This window comes from Vanessa tameamea, chromosome 11 (assembly GCF_037043105.1).
Source record: "Vanessa tameamea isolate UH-Manoa-2023 chromosome 11, ilVanTame1 primary haplotype, whole genome shotgun sequence".
Taxonomy (NCBI): domain Eukaryota; kingdom Metazoa; phylum Arthropoda; class Insecta; order Lepidoptera; family Nymphalidae; genus Vanessa; species Vanessa tameamea.
Genome location: NC_087319.1, coordinates 5,144,915 through 5,161,625, shown reverse-complemented (window position 1 = coordinate 5,161,625; position 16,711 = coordinate 5,144,915). Strand labels below are relative to the sequence as shown.

At 30.8% G+C, this 16,711-nt stretch overlaps 1 protein-coding gene and 1 non-coding gene across 3 annotated transcripts; both read left to right on the top strand.

Annotated features, from left to right (window-relative positions):
- The first annotated feature begins 415 nt into the window (after positions 1–415).
- On the top strand, positions 416–7,953 carry LOC113400943 (uncharacterized). Of its 2 annotated transcripts, none has more exons than XM_026640642.2 (13): positions 416–859; positions 1,307–1,443; positions 1,559–1,673; positions 2,146–2,358; positions 2,476–2,712; positions 2,802–2,987; positions 3,233–3,751; positions 3,887–3,982; positions 4,333–4,470; positions 4,553–4,673; positions 5,089–5,186; positions 5,313–5,364; positions 6,210–7,953. In XM_026640642.2, exons 1-13 carry the CDS (start codon positions 683–685, stop codon positions 7,907–7,909), a joined length of 3,789 nt encoding a protein of 1,262 aa, XP_026496427.2. In that variant the 5' UTR covers positions 416–682; the 3' UTR covers positions 7,910–7,953. The 2 variants fall into 2 exon arrangements, with proteins under 2 accessions (XP_026496427.2, XP_064072357.1); XM_064216287.1 differs by lacking the exon at positions 6,210–7,953 and adding an exon at positions 5,462–5,613.
- Positions 7,954–16,413: 8,460 nt separating this feature from the next.
- Trnae-cuc (transfer RNA glutamic acid (anticodon CUC)) lies at positions 16,414–16,485 on the top strand. Its single transcript has one exon. It is a non-coding gene; the product is annotated as a tRNA-Glu (tRNA).
- Positions 16,486–16,711: the final 226 nt, after the last annotated feature.

Below are 16,711 nucleotides of genomic sequence, written 5' to 3'. Positions count from 1 at the left end.
TTAAGTAATTTTAGATTGATTCTTAGCAAAGAGATGGGTTGTTTTATTTTGTAAGCTTCATATTATGAAGCTTGTTGAATATCGAATAGCTATTGCTTAGGTACCTATCTAATCTGGATAAACATAACAATTAACGTTAATGATGTAATTCAATATTGAAAGATAATTGAATATATTTAGAATAATAGGTCATAAGCAAATCCCTTTAGGACAGCTTCGCTGAGTCACCAGCGGGACACAGCACGGGACAGTTAGCGGATGCGTATATGAAAAAGATCCCACATCCTTTAATTATTTATTATTACTAATATTCGAATATTATAAAACTTTTGTAAAATTTACGTAATGGCCATGAAAGTTCTTTTTTCTTTCTGACAAAATTAATTGTCAATCATTATTATAAGTCACGCTTACAAACAATCACGCCAAATTTTCAGTGTTAGAAAATAGCAAATAAAAATTAAGTCTGAGATCACAAGCCATCATCTATTTACTTCTATTTTATAGGACTAAAGTAAAACAACTACGAAGATAGAGTATATTCATACATTTCGATTATTTTGAGAAACCACGTAGGTGTTAGTGGATAGATAAAAGACAAAAGTCTTTGTTATAAGAAATATTTTTAATTAAGTATTTTCATTAACGTTAAACATCTGAAATGCGAAATTATTAAAATAAAATGCAAGACATACCGGAATGTTTAAGCCTACGCTATAAAGCGCTGGATGAACTGGTCAAAGAGTTTGGTACTTCTGAATCGACGCCTAATGCTGACTGCTCTACTGGGGACCCTAGTATCAGGTTGCTATGCAACTTTTGGGACATACTTAAAGAAGATCCTGATGTTAATCTATCAGTAAGCATTTAAGTGTTTAATTCGTTAGGAAAGACCAAACAATTGTTTCTTGGAAAATATTTTATCCTATGATGTGTATGGTATCATTTCTGTTTTTATTTAGTTTTTTACTTAAGAGATATTATCAAAGTATTTTAAAGCCTTTTACTTTCTGTAATGATATATTTATTTATGGTACACTTTAGATCTGTTTATTTACAATATTCTGTTAATTTGTATATACAAACGACATTTCAAGCACGCTTATATATAAACAGTTATAGCTGTGCTTGTGCACTCACTAAAGTGTTATACTCCAAAATAAAAGTAATAAAAACGATTTAAATGTATTACTAGTGGGTCATTAACGAAGCATTACCTTTGTTTGAATATTACGTAATAAACAAAACTAACTGGTGAGAAAAAGTAAATTTCTGAAGACTGTGTTTTATTTTATGTATGAATCAGCAAGCTGTGCAGCAACGTATGTGTGCAAATCCGCAGAGATGTACTTTATTTGGGTCGCATAATATAAATTGTTATATGGCTGGATGTTGTAAAAGGAACAATGATAAAAAACAAGATACTATAAATAAATGTAAAAGGTAAGTTAAACTTTAATTAAAAATAATTTAATTAAGAATATTTTTTTAACCGATACATAATGAAAGCGACGATTCACATTTTGTATGAAATTGAATAATTAAGTATCCTTTGTAGTACACGGAGTAAGCCAAGCAAAGAAAGTTCTGAAAAGAATGTCTGTTGCGTAACACAATCTACTGCACCAAGTAATGAATTACCTCTGAATAAAGTTCTTTGTGACTTGAAACAGGTAATATTAATTTTTAATGTATGTATTGTATTCATGTATGAGTGTGAGATAGTATAATCAATTATTTTTTTCATGTCAAGTTATAGTTTTATTGTTTAAATATAATATGGAACTTGAAAACGATGGTTGTATCTACTAGAACAGTAGGTTATATTATAAAAAACTCCATCTCATTAGGATTGGATGACTAGTTAGTTGCATGATCACTCGTAAACGAATGATGTCATGGGGTTCATGTCATGCCAACATGATAACATATATACTCGTATGAGTTCCAAATTACGATGATATAAGTACTATTACCACCAAATCTTATCCTTAATTTTGCGGTTTCTTGCTCGTTTAAAATAAAGTACTATATCATATTTTTAAGCAAACTATATATTCAGTCATAAATTCACGTTATTGTAGTAATCAAATTAAATAAGTATTCTTAAAAAAAGTCATTCACAATTTAAACTTCCATCCAAAGGCTGCTTCATTTGAGAAGAAGTGTCAAAGTAAAGTAAACGATTTATTAGAAACGCAAAAACGGTTGCAAGATCAAATTCAAGTTTTAGAACAGAGAGAGAAAGATGGTGTTCAGTTGCTAAAACAAGCTGATTGCATGTGGTCTTGTATGGAAGAAACATATAAGAAGAAAATAGGAGAATCCTTAGATAGACAAAAGGAATTATTAAAGCAGGTATAATTATCAAATACTAAGATAATATTAAATTAAAGTTATACCTAAACGTTGTGTATATTTACGTTCAATTAAAATTTAAGAAAAAAGGAAAATAATAATCTGAGCATATTTCAGTTAAAAGAAGTAGAGACAAGTAATATGAAATGGCGTAAAAACAAAAAGGATTTAGAATTCGAAATAGACCATGTTAATAAATGTCAACAAGAAATAACAGAGAGGATTAACCAAAAAACTAACGATATTAAATGTATTGATGTGGAAATCGATGATTTTAAAAAACACATAGATAGTAATAAAAAAGATTTAGACGTAACGAAAAAATCTTTTGGTACAAAAAAACAAGCTTCGAAAGTGAGTTTATAGTTATTACTAATATCTTCCAGTTACATTTTTTCAATTTATTTGGTAAATATTTTATTAAACAAAAAGTAATATTTAAGGCAAGAATTAGTAATATACAAGTAGAAGTATCAAAGTTAGAGAAAGTTTTGAAAGAGGAGCAACAGTATAAAGTAACAAAAGAAGAAGAAGCTGACAAGTATGTAAAAGAAGCGAGACAAGACCTGCAAAAGTTGTGTAAAGTATTGTTACAGAAAAAACTTGAAAGTGAAGATATGCGAGCTGAGGTAAGTGAATATGATTATAACTAGTGTTTACAAGGACATATTGATGGGTATTTAAAGCAATTATGTATCGAAGCTTTTAGGTAATGTGTGATCATGGGGTTAGATTGTTTTTAGGAAATAAATAAATAAAAATTGAATTAACAATATTAATTTTGAATTAAGTTTGTACAGCATAATGACATTTTGAATAATAATTATAAAATAATAACTGAACATAATATAATGTTATCAACGTAATATTACAGAAAGAAGCGTTGCTATTAGAAATTGAATTATTAAAACAGAATTGTGATCAATGTAAAGACAAATGCAAAAATAAGCAAGAATCTATTAACGAAGAAATAAAAACACTAGATAAAGAAATTGCTGAATTCAAAGTTAAATGTATAAGATGTCATGAATGCACAGACACTTTGGATATAAGGAGGTTTTGTACTGATTGTCCAAGATGTGTTAATGAAAGAGATTGTTTATATGTGGGCGATCATTGTATTCCAGATAATGCACTTGATTGTGTTTGTACAACAGTAAAACATAAACTTTTGGATAATGTTTTTGACAATATGTATACGGTATTGGAAAGGCAAGTGAAATCAGGGCCAGGAAAAGCAGTGGCTGACGTAGTTTTAAATTGTTTAAAGAAAAGTAGAAATGGAAAGTTGAATGCAGAGACGAGGAAAATTCTACAAGATTTCATTTTGACAACTGTTAAGAAGAATTTGAATCTGACTATCGTCGGTGGAGCTGTTAAAACAAGATGCGAGGTAAAAATTGTTTGCTCTGCTTTTAAATGGTATAAACTAAGAATATTTATTGTTACGGCTGTAATTTTAGTTTTGGATGAAAATTAACAAGTAACGTAACAATGTAACTAACTTATTATGTTAATGGTTCTCTAGATGGACCGTGAAACTTACAAGCAACTGATGCTTTGTCTAAAACAAGTTAAAGTGACGAAACCGGTAAAAGTTGATAAAGGAACAGAATCTAAAAAGGTATTAATTTCAGATTTAACTTTAACTTTCTAATACATTTAGAACTCTTATAGCATTTTATGTGGTGTGACAATGTTCTAATTAATTAAATATAATCTTATAGACTCTTTCTCTTTTATATCTCTCTTATGTAATTTGATATTTTTATTACATTTTTATCATCTTTTTCGTTTAATATTAACATGAATGTAATGTAGGAAACTATCATTGATTAAGTTTTGTCAATGTTTCTTAATCTATCTATTATGATAATAACGTCAGTTTCCAATATAAATAAAAATCTTTCATATTTTGTATCAACATTAATTGGGTAAACTTGATACTGTAATTTTCCTTTTGTTTAATTTTAGGATCCCTGTCGACGTTGGGGTAATAGTGAATGTAATTGTCCAAACGGACCGAAAGATTGTATTTGTACCAAAAAAGCGCCACCACCACCAAATGAACCAAAGACATGCCCACCAACAACAGAAGATAAAGAAGATGCGGTAAGAATAAAATTATATAAAATGAAATACAAATCTTATAAAAGAATTTTTTAAATCATCCTTTTTCCTGCTCCTTCCTTAGGGCGAAGCCGTTGTATGTCCCTATAAAGAATCTGCAGCATGTGGTCCAGACTGTGCAATGCATGAATTACCGGACTCTGTTGGTAGCGAAGTGGCATCTTGGAGGCCTAATCCTTGTCAAGGTATTAACTTATTTCTAATCTTTTTGGCACTTAATTAACCCTTATTGTTTCTAACTTAGTTACTAAGTAATAAAAATAATAGAAATAATAGTAATTATTTATTGTTAGGGACAAAGTGTAAGCCCCTCGGGTACGACCCACTCAACGCATATATTCCACCAATCGATAATGCGTCTTGTTGGGACATAACCTTTGTTTCCAAAGCGTTACCAACGCATTGTCGATGTTAGAGATGGTTAATATTTCTTACAGTGCTCATGAGTTTGTGGTGATGATTTTATAAAATTAAGTAACTCATTTGCCAGACTGCCTACTTAGTATACTTGACGTACATTATGTTTATTCTTCCAGCATACAAAACTAACACAAACAGCATACATAACATTACTAAATTAATTATTTTAATATTTTTAAGGACCATCTTGTCATTTTAAAAATATGCGAGCAGCGCAATGTATCCTGGGCCAGGAAGGTCTGTCTACATTTTCAAGTCCAAAAATATTAAGAGACGAGGTAAATGCATTATTTTTTACAAAATGGTTTATTACTATAATTATTGTCCCATAAGGTCAATAACATTGCAAATTCTTATAATTAACTTCATATTCTATGGTAATTATTTTTCTTTTCTTTTCATAGGATCCATCTAAAAATGGCTATTTGTCAACAGACCCTCATGCTTCTTTTAAAGGTTAGTCAAACTTATATCCTAATTTATATGGGAGTACAAAATAAAGAAAATTAAATAAAAAAATGATTGAATTCGATTTGAATTTGAATTATTTTAGATTTAAGATGTCGTCCTCGTGATCGTATTATTGAAGAAGTTTTGGGTAGATATACAGAAGTAACGCCAATAGAGAAAGTGAGTTATACAATGATTAGTAGTGATTCCATTGATATTAAGAATTAAATTTGAAGAATATTCAGTGTGGTTTCTGTTTTTGTTTTATTTAACAAAATTTGAAATAAATGGTATTGGACTAGAAGTAGTTTCATTTTAAAATATTGAACATGCCTTTAAAAGTCATTTTTACAGTATTAAAATGTAATCAAATATTTACGGAAGAATATATAGTAAAGTGAAATAAACACAAAACATGAACAAACTGAATACGAAAAATGTAAAAGAAATCAAAGAAGACAGAATGGGTACTTTTACTTATTAAGTGCTAAGATTTGAGCTTATTATTAAGTATTTATGATATCAAAGACTTAAAGGAATATTGTTGAGTGGTTAAGCAAGATTTAACTTAACCGTCTGATCGTCGATCGTCGTGATCGGATTTAGCGATAGGTGTAAAACTCAGATTATTCATTTGCACCAGAAATACATTGGTGCACAAATGTGATGAAAACTCTGGTGCTCACTTAGTTCCTCTAGACCATGAAAATAAGGAAATAAAGAACAAAATCGAAAATACAAAAAATATTATATATAATATTGCTTTCATTTGTTTTGTGCTCCCATATTGAATGGCATTTTATTATTTAATATTCATGTTACGTTTTTCTTCATAATTTAATAAATTACAGATACCAAACAACTGAAAGCAGTAAAAGATAAAATAAACGATAAAGATAACTGCGAAATGGTTGTTGAGCCTGTGGTTAGAAATCAACAATTAAATGTTGTGCCTAACGATAAATACGATCTAATTGATAATAATCCAATTATGCTAAAATCATTCTCTGGCGATTTTTTAAAAATAGCATTAAATAAAACATTGGTCGAAGAGATAAACAAACACCTACAAGAAGGTACTGATGTCTTTGTAACTATGGAAACTAAGTTTGGTCAGCCAGTGTTTAGCTTGCAATCAGATGCTACGATAGCGAATGATCAAAATATTTTTTTACCAAAGAAATCGCCATCTGGTAACATAACTCTTGAAGCATATAAGCCGATCCGCAAAAAGTCATTTGATAATGCATATAGTAAAGAATCAACGAATGAGGAACAGGAGGAAATAAAAAACACTGTAATTGATAAAAGTTTTAAAGACAATTTTAGTCAACCTAGTAAAAGTAGTTTAAAAAAATATAATCTTCATGATACTAAAGAACATAAAAAAGAATGTAATAATAACGGAAATAAGATAAATAATTTACACGAAGTAAAATTTAAAGGAGTTAACAACTGCAAAGATAAGGAAACAATATTTGCAATTAAAGAAACTTCATCCGAGAACTTTAAAATAGTGTTAGATAAAGAATTTGAAATATATCACAAACAAGCTATCAAAGAATATGAAGGAGATAACAGTGTTCAATTTGCTGAATTACTGAAAACTAGTTCCGGGCACTTCGTAATAAATTTTAGAGAAAATAGTGACGATGACAAAAATAAGGTATTGTTGATTAAGACTGAATCTGGAAATATTAAAGTACTAGTGGACAAGTCCAAAACAGACTCTCTTTTGACTAGAAAAGATTCAATATCATCTAACTTTGTAATGACAGCTAATGATTTAAATAAACTCTTAATCCAATCCCAATCAATATCAAAGGAAGATATTAGAGATCATTCGAAAGTTACCAAATTACCAATTACAATTAAGTCTTTGAGTGACTCAAAATTATACAAAAAAGATAAGTCTGATTTATTAGACCAAAATAAACAGAAATATCAGAAGGACTATCCAGGGGGTAAAAAATTTGCATGCAAAGAGATTGCAACATCTTGCAATGGTCAATACAAAGATAATTTATGTGATAAAAGTAAATGTATTTGTAAAAATATATGTTATAAATCAAAGCAATGGCGTTGGGAAAGTTCTGACCATAAAAACATGAATATTCAGTGTGATAGTAGTATAAAATCAAAACAAAACTCATCTAACAGCTTGAAACACAGTGACTTAATGCGTAAAAGATCGGATTTAAGCAATGCAGAATTTAAATTTCTTAAAACACCAGCTGAACAGTCGAATAATGTCCGAAATAAATACCAGTCAGGGACTGAGTCTTGTGGCTGTAGTTTAAGCATGTCAAAAGAAACCTATAACAACGTTGTTGATGGTAGCTGTTCTCAACTTTTTAATAAATATATGTCTATATCGAATGAACATTTAGATACTGACAATTATAATAAAGAACAACCCATTAAAGCGTATAATAATAATAATAGACAAGAGATTAAAAGAACATGTAATGATAGCGAACATTCCTGGGACACTCTAAAATATTTTCCTCCGCAATTGCCTCCTTTTTTAAGAGATTTTAATTATTCTTAATAATATTTATATTTTTGTTTCAAATGATCTTGAAAGATCGAATGATCTTTACGGCTTGAAAAAAATGTGTCAGAAATTGCAGGTTTACTGTTGGTTTCTTATTTTCTTACATTAAAGTGTATTAATTATAATACAACATTTTATACTCTTTCATTTTTCGATACCAAACTTGTCAAGAAATATACTTATTAGTTGCGATATTTTTCAAGCCACAACTTGAATTCCTAACTGCTCAACGAATAGCCAAAGTTTCTTTTTAACTCTGGTATGAATTATCAGAACACCGTTCAGCGAAAAATTTATGTCCAACACTTTTCATTTAAGTGAATTGTGAGCTACAACAGTGAATGCAATTTGTGTGGGTTCCTATCGCAGTTTGTGAACTGTAGAAACAAAAGGTTGCCATCATTTCACATCTAAATTGTCGTCTAGACGGAAGGATAAGAATTATGCTTACTTTATTCAATTTTGTACGTCGCGCGAGCAATTTAAAAAAGAAAATTTCTCAGTACTTGTGAAAGTACTTAGGTGCGAGAGAGCAGTTATTTTTATTACTTAACTAGGTCGCCCGAGAATTATTTAGATAGATTAAACAATTCTAACAAAATTAAACCTACCATCTATACTAATATTATAAATGCGAAAGTAACTCTGTCTGTATGTCTAATTGATTCTCTTTCACGGCCTAACCACTGTACCGAATTTGATGAAATTTGGTATGAAGGAAGTTTGAACTCCAAGGACAGATATAGGACATACTTTTTATGCTTATCACTTGAAGACCATCGCCTAAAACGTGAGCGAAGCCACTCGCGATAACTAGTTATTTATTTTCTTGAAATATTAAAGTTTTATTTAGTTGGTAAATATAATTAATTTCAACCATATTTTATATAATATATATATGCATTTTTCACGAATGAAAAATTCAGTAGCCCCTGAATTTTTTTATAAAGTATATAGAAATATTAGTTCAGGAAGTATACATATGTACATACGTCGGTCTGGGAAGTAATGTGTATAAGCACACGTGTTTAGTGTAAATGAGCCGGTGCCGGTATGAGTTACAAGAATAAGGAATGAGACTGTCTTCTGAAATCCGACAGTTGGTAATCAATATGAGTCGAAATGCTATTGCAAAATTTCCATAATATTATGTTATCTAGAACATATGGATGAATTTGTATACTCATGCTACGTGTATTAGGACAATATTATATTAGAAATTGACAAGGACGGAAAAGTTATTATAGAATAATACGGGATTAATATGTATTTTACATTATTCAGAATTAGTAATTTTGAATTAAGTAACCATATAAAAATATCTCCTTCAAAATTTGTAATTTCTGAGGTTTAATTTCTTGGAAAAATATAAGCCGTACGTCCTTTGTTTTTCTGTAAATTTGTAATAAATTAAGGTCTTAATTCAACATTTTCAGTACATGAGCCCTCTAAGGAGTTTTATGATGTTTAAAGGATATGTAGATGATAGTCGGCGTGCATGCGGAACTTTGGATAATGGTTAAACTTCGCATGCAAGTGCACTTGAGTTTGATCGAGTATCGAATGCTAAATGTGGCGCATTAGGGACTTTAGAATTTATTTTGTTGTTCGGTTGTCGCTGAATTGTGTTGTTGTGTGTACGATTTATTTTAAAGATTTTATTAAATTAAATCATGCTCAAATATTCTAGACCTAATTAAAGTATTATTATCATTAGATAGACAATTGCGGTTTAACGTTAATATAAGATATATATGAAGCCGATGATAAAATGCGTTATTGTAAAAAAATGTAGTAGTTAGGTTTAGTAAAATAAAGAGGGTTAAACACTAAAAAACAAAAAGATTAGACACTATTTATTTGACCAATAAAGGTTACCCACTTTTTTTGCTGATGTCAGATAATACAGACCTTAATGAAACACTTCAGACTCGAAGCTCGAAATAAATCCTCATTAGTCATACCTTAATGCCTTGAAACATTCACGTGAAGAAAAATGAAAGAAACCTTAACTTTCTTCGGATGATACGGCAGTCGCAGTGTTTCCAGTGGCCAATTTGTCAGTTTGCCTACCGTTTATATATAAACAAAAATATTTTATTAGTGGAAGCCCACCTTGACAGATAGAATCATTTTGTCGTATAAAGACAAAATTGAGACAATTTTTTCTCACACATGTTGGACTTCGATACATTATTTATTTTCTTTTTATTATAGGAAGGATAGGAAATAGATAGGTGCCTATTTATTCCTTTTCTAAAATAAAAGTAAAAACTGCCGATATGCCGTCAACCATGGTAAGGAAAGTGTTATGTCCTTTGTGCCTATAATTACACGGGCCCAAGGCCGGTTTCAGCTACAGATGAGCAATACAAATTTTGCTGGTGCTACTTACACAAAGGCCTTATTTGGTACTAGAGTAAAGTAGTAACTAAAAATATTTCACTGCTGACAATGTTTTTACCAAGATGCTCCAATACTTGTTGGGACACTTGTAGCAGATTTTTATCTGATTGTTTTTCTTCACCACTGAGCTTACTAGCGTTTAATTCGGTTCAATGTTTGGTTAAGATTCAAGTGTTCTAACCACTGGGTTATCACGGATTTGTTAGTAGTAAATGTTATCTACAAGTATTCTATATGAGTAACAGTATAATTATTATTACTTATTTGTAACTTTTTCTTCCATGTACTAATGTTAACGACATCATCAATCGATTGCTATATAGGTATATATTATTTGCGTATCTCGAAGGTACTGTTCGATCGCAGCCGTGAATTCGTGAACCATGGCCGTTTAGACGGCATCCGTGTGGACGTTAAAAGGTTCCTGTAATGCTCAACTCCGCAATGTACGCGGTAAGAAAAGTTTGACATGTAACTGACGTTGATACTACTAGATCGCCTATGCTGCGCAACGTTTAAGGAAAAATACTATTGTTTTTAAAATACTTAGTATTCGTTGATTTTCAAATATGGTATAAATATTTGTATAAAATTTTACAGCACGAATACTAAATGCTGAGTGCTCGGTAAAAACATCGGTTCTGCTTTATTTTTTTGTATATTTTATGTCTTTAATGTCGTATTTGACGACCTCCGTGGTCGAGTAGTGTGTACACCGGTTTTCATGGTTACGCCACTCCGAGGTCCCGGGTTCGATTCCCGGCCGAGTCGATGTAGAAAAAGTTCATTAAATTTCTATGTTGTCTTGGGTCTGGGTGTTTGTGGTACCGTCATTACTTCTGATTTCCATAACACAAGTGCTTTAGCTACTTAAATTGGGATCAGAGTAATGTATGTGATGTTGTCCAATAATATTTATTAATATTTAATATTTATATTAATATAATTAGAAATGTTTGATGTTCCAAAAAATTTCCATAATGGATTTTTTAACCACACAAAAGATATACTTGGAGCGGCTGTATGAATTCAACGACATTTATTGTAAACATCCTATTAGGTACCAAGAAAAAAATCAAGTAATTTTGAATCGTCATTTTAAGAATCAAGCTATATTAAGTGAAGGTACCACCGCGTTGGTTCGGAATGTAGATTTTACCGAGAAGGATCGGCAAGAAACTCAGTAGTTACTCTTTTTCAACGTTAAAAATACAAAGTTATGTTAGTTAAATCTATCTATACTAATATATAAAGCGGAAGAGTTTGTTTGTTTGTTTGTTTAAACGCGCTAATCTCAGGAACTACTGGTCCGATTTGAAAAATTCTTTTTTTGTTGAATAGTCCATTTATAGAGGAAGGCTTTAGGCTATATAACATTACGCTGCGACCAATAGGAGCGCAGCGACAGTGAGAAATGTTGCAAAAACGGGGAAAATTATTCACATTTATGGACTTTCGATGCGTGCGCAGCATAAACGTTTTAAGTTACTCAAAAAATGTGTATGAAAGATATATTCCTCTTTTAATAATAAAAAAAAAGTCCGTGACACTATATGTCTATTTGTTAAGAGTGTGCTAGCAGGCGGGGCGCGGCGGCGGATGAGGGGGAGGCGGGTCAGCCCCGCCGCCGCGCTCGCCACTCTCACCCGCGGGTGTAGTTCTGCGAAGTAGCAATGCACATAACGACTTAAAAAAATTAACATTCTTAATAGTTAAATTATTTATCAAAATTAGGTTTTGTTATCAGCTTATTTGCTCATTATTTTTTATCGTTTAAAATCGATTACATTTAAATCATAATCTGCTGTAGTTTTAACTTACGATATAAGATAAAATTTCAATGAACATTCCTTCGTACTTTGCAAGTAAACAATTCAAACGTTTCACGGTATAAATAAGGTATAAAAATTACATTACACACGTAAAAAAGTTCAAAATGGCGAGCGATACTTTCACCGATGCAGATTAATCATCACTGAGAAAATAAATTATGCAAATAAGCAAATAGGTGAATATCGTTTAAAATGACTACACAAATAAATTAGTAGTTCAATATTTCAAGTAATTTCTATTACGTTCAAGCATATTCAACACGGTTGTACTATAATCACCTTATGAAATAATAACACCAAAGGAGAAACAATCTAAACTTCTTATTGTTCGGTTTGTTTATCTTATTACGTTTAAGTTAATATTGTTTGTTTTCAACCGACTTCAAAAAGGAGGAGGTTATCAATTCGTCTGTATTTTTTTTTATATGTTTGTTACCTCATAACTTTTCACTGGATTTTGATATTTTTTTTTTTGTTTGAAAGGTAGTGCTTCCCGTGGGGCCCCATTTTAATTTTATCCTGTTACGATGATGGTATCCCTATGAGAACGATATAAGTCTTAAATGTGCATTATGTATGTGCGCGATAAATAGGTGAATAACTCAAAATTGTGCCAACCAATTTTAATGATTCTTTTTTTATTATAAAGGATATACTTCAAGGGTACTATGAAAGTTTGGTAAGGTTCTGAGCATAGGATCCATGACAAAGTAACGGTACGGAAGGGAACGGAACAATTCTAAGGAGCACGTTAGCGATATTCGGCCGAATCTTTTAGAAACAAAAATTTTGACAAAAAAAAACCGACTTCAAAAGAGAAAAAAAATAATATGCTCTAAAAAGTAAAAAATAATTGCTTATTATTCTACAACTTAATAATCAAGTAACTTATTCTACTTACCAATATGTAGGTACGTTCTGTGTTTCCCCGCAAGGAGATAAGTATGTACCTACCCACTTTAAATCTAACTTAACACAAACCTATGAATAACAAACAATGATCACAATATTTTTTAGATTTATACTATGTAAAATGAAATTAAAAATATTTAGACTATTTAAAAGTCAGCAAAGTTATTACGATAATATATTATAGTTAAAATTATTGTTATTTTTGGAGGCGGTGTCAGCCAAGGTAGGTTTGTAAATATATGATATACTCCAAATTTGTAAATCTGGTCTATCGATAAATACACTTCTTCTTGATGTTTTTTTAAACCCTATACGTACATAGTGGTCCTATATAATGACAGAAAATTGGAATCAAAATTGAGTGTTTAAGCAAACATGTCTACCGTCAGGTATTACAATTCATGAACTTTTCTCCTAATCCAAGACAAAGAAAAGTCATTCAGATTTACTATTACATTTCCTGTTGTTTGTTTGTTTTGGCAGAGTATGAATTTTGTTTGTGATTTATTTATTTACAATTGACTTTTTCTTTTGTCTTACATCCAGATGTCGTACACCTGCATCGAATTGTTAACAAAAAAAATATTCGCAATCGGACACTATTGTACAATATTTCTTTTATGTTTAAGAAAAGGGTTGTCATAATTGACCGTATAACAATAAGCAATAAAAACACAGATGTTGGTAATTTATTTAGACAAACTTTACCGGTAATTTTAAGAGAAACTAGAGCAGACATTGTAAGGTCTTGCCTTAAAAGTTCACCGTTATGGAAATTTGTCCATACCTTAAAACTATCTACGAATATGAGAGCACATTTGGGGGGAGGAAGTACAAATTTTCCTTCAAAGTTACTTTTAATAGGAGATGGAAAAGTACCTCATTCTGAAAATAAAATTGAAATTGATCGCGATTTAGGAGAAAAAGTGACTAGCATAGAGGATTTAATATCAAAAGTTTACCCTAATATCGTCGAAATAGAAAATAAAGATTACCAATGGATGTGTCAAAGGGCAATATTGGCGGCGAGAAATAGTAGCGTTGACGAAATTAACGACCTAATTTTAACCAAACTTCCAGGCGATATAACTACCTACACATCTATTGATAATGTAATGGATCAAGAAGATGCTGTCCATTACCCACAAGAGTTTCTCAATTCTTTAAACCCGAGCGGCCTTCCACCACATTCCCTGAAGTTAAAAATAGGTGCTGCGATAATTTTACTCAGAAATCTTAAACCACCAAATTTATGTAACGGGACCCGCCTTTAAGTAAAATTCCTTCGCAATAACGTGATCGTTGCAACAGTTTTGACTGGTCCGGCAGTTGGTCAAACAGTGCTTATACCTCGCATCCCAATGATTCCAAATGATTTACCTTTTAATTTTAAAAGAATTCAATTTCCCATTAAGTTATCTTTTGCCGTAACCATTAATAAATCACAGGGCCAAACATTTAAACACGTAGTAATCGATTTACGTCAAGACTGCTTTTCACACGGCCAACTATATGTCGCGTTGTCAAGATCGGGTTGCGGGCAAAATCAGTATGTTCTTCTACCACAAGAAAATAAAACTAAAAATATAATCTACGCTAAAGTACTGTAAAACATATTATTAAATCTTATTGACGATTATAATAACAAAAACCAACGTGAGCAATCAAACGATAATCATGATAGTGTTTCCGACAACTACGCGAACGAAGTCGCGGGCACAGCTAGTACAATTATATATGAATACTGTGCCCGCGATTTCGTGCGCGTTGTTTGAATTTAAGTTATTTGGATATTGTAGCGTGATTTTATTTTTATTCTATACGTCACAGCGTCAGGTAATTAAATACTTTGATTGTAGTGTCTTAGTTTTGAGATTTGATTCTGGATGGCCAGTGAGGTCAATCGCTGTTTGTCACGCTAGAAAAATATAAAATGTCAGTTGTCAAGCAGGATAAGACAGATGTGGTCGCGGCCAATGAAATATTGTAAAAATCAATATACGATAATCCAGCTATCGATTTGTTGTATTATTTGTGAATATGTATGACGAAGATGGTGACCCCGAACCAAAAAATCTTGCCGGCTCCCCGTCATATATATAATTCTAAAATAAAAGTAGCTTAAGTTACTCCTTATTGCATCCGCTATCTGCCAGTGAAAGTCCCGTCGAAATCGGTTCAGCCGTTCCAGATATTAGCCGGAATAAACAGACAGACAGCCAGACAAAAATTGTAAAAAATGTTATTTTGGTATTTGTACCGTGTATACATACATATGCATTTAGTTAAAATGGGTTATTTTAATATTACAAACAGACACTCCAATTTTATTATATATATAGATAATATATCCTGCATTCAAGTCAACAAGTATTAAGTCCACGCTTTTTTATCATCTATACCATCTTGTATTGAATAATATTCTTTTTTTATGAATGTATTTTTACAAATGATTTGAATTTATGAATGCAGTTAGTATTGATATGTTTTACCCAACAAAATTAAATTACTAAAGTTTAAAATCTTGTCATATTAAGAAGTAATTTGATGGATATAATATTTACTCATTTTTATTTAAAAAATGCAATTCTAGGTGAACATTACCTCGTATTCACTAATAATGTTTACAACAACACAAGTCTTTTAAATAATTAATTTAGACAGCTAACGTGTTTGAATTTGGAACGTATTCGATTTTATTTTATCTATAAGGATTAATACAATGTTGCACGTTAAAAAATAAACGTACAGTGATAAAATACTATTTCAAAATAGGTCACGAAGAGGACCGGAGAAAATAAAAAAGAAACGCTTTCATAAAATTTTATAGTAACTGGATATAAAATAACACAGGATTATTCTACATTTCTCGTTGCCACAGTTTCCAGAAAGAATAGTGGAGTAAAAACTCCAACGCTATACCAGATCTCTACACCCTCACGAGGCTTATTGAATACAAATTGTTTCTTTATCAGACAACTTTGTGCGAATTGTATGAAACTGTAGGGTAGGTACATAGATCTATTACGTTATAGTATTTTCGACTTTATTGTTTTAGGTGTAAGAGCTAAGATGTGGCGTTAATATTTGAAGAATGTACAATTTCGGGTACACTATTTTTTATGTCTTTTGTATATGCGATTTGAACGTGATTTTGTTATTTACTGTCAATAGCAAGTATGTTGCCTCAAGTAACATTTATTTTCTATGTAAACACGAATTGAATATCATTTACGGATATAAATTGAGAAACAAAATTAAAATTTAATTGAATATATTATTTTGTCATAATTTTAGTCGTTGTATGTACCTAATTAATATACGCAACATTTACATTAGTATGTATCATCCGGTATGGTCTAGTGGCTAGGATACCTGGCTCTCACCCAGGAGGCTCGGGTTCGATTCCCGGTACCGGAATGTTTTTTTAATTTAATTTACCTAAATAGTAAGATGAATATATTTTGTTTTTTATTAATAAACATATATATATATATATTTAGTAATTATTATGTGTACTGTTATTTCAAAGTCGTGAAGAACTTTCGATTAGATAAAAGAAACATCTCGATTTTATTCTTATTTTCAGAAAGTAAACAAAAAATATTCAAGATAATGTAACTTTCAGTATTCGGTATTTCGCGCC

Excerpts from the sequence above, each read along its gene's own strand:
- LOC113400943 (XM_026640642.2), top strand. The coding sequence starts at position 683 with ATGCAAGACATACCGGAATGTTTAAGCCTACGCTATAAAGCGCTGGAT. Across the intron at positions 1,444-1,558 it reads ACTATAAATAAATGTAAAAG|TACACGGAGTAAGCCAAGCA; the intron begins GTAAGTTAAACT and ends TATCCTTTGTAG. Across the intron at positions 3,983-4,332 it reads AAGGAACAGAATCTAAAAAG|GATCCCTGTCGACGTTGGGG; the intron begins GTATTAATTTCA and ends GTTTAATTTTAG.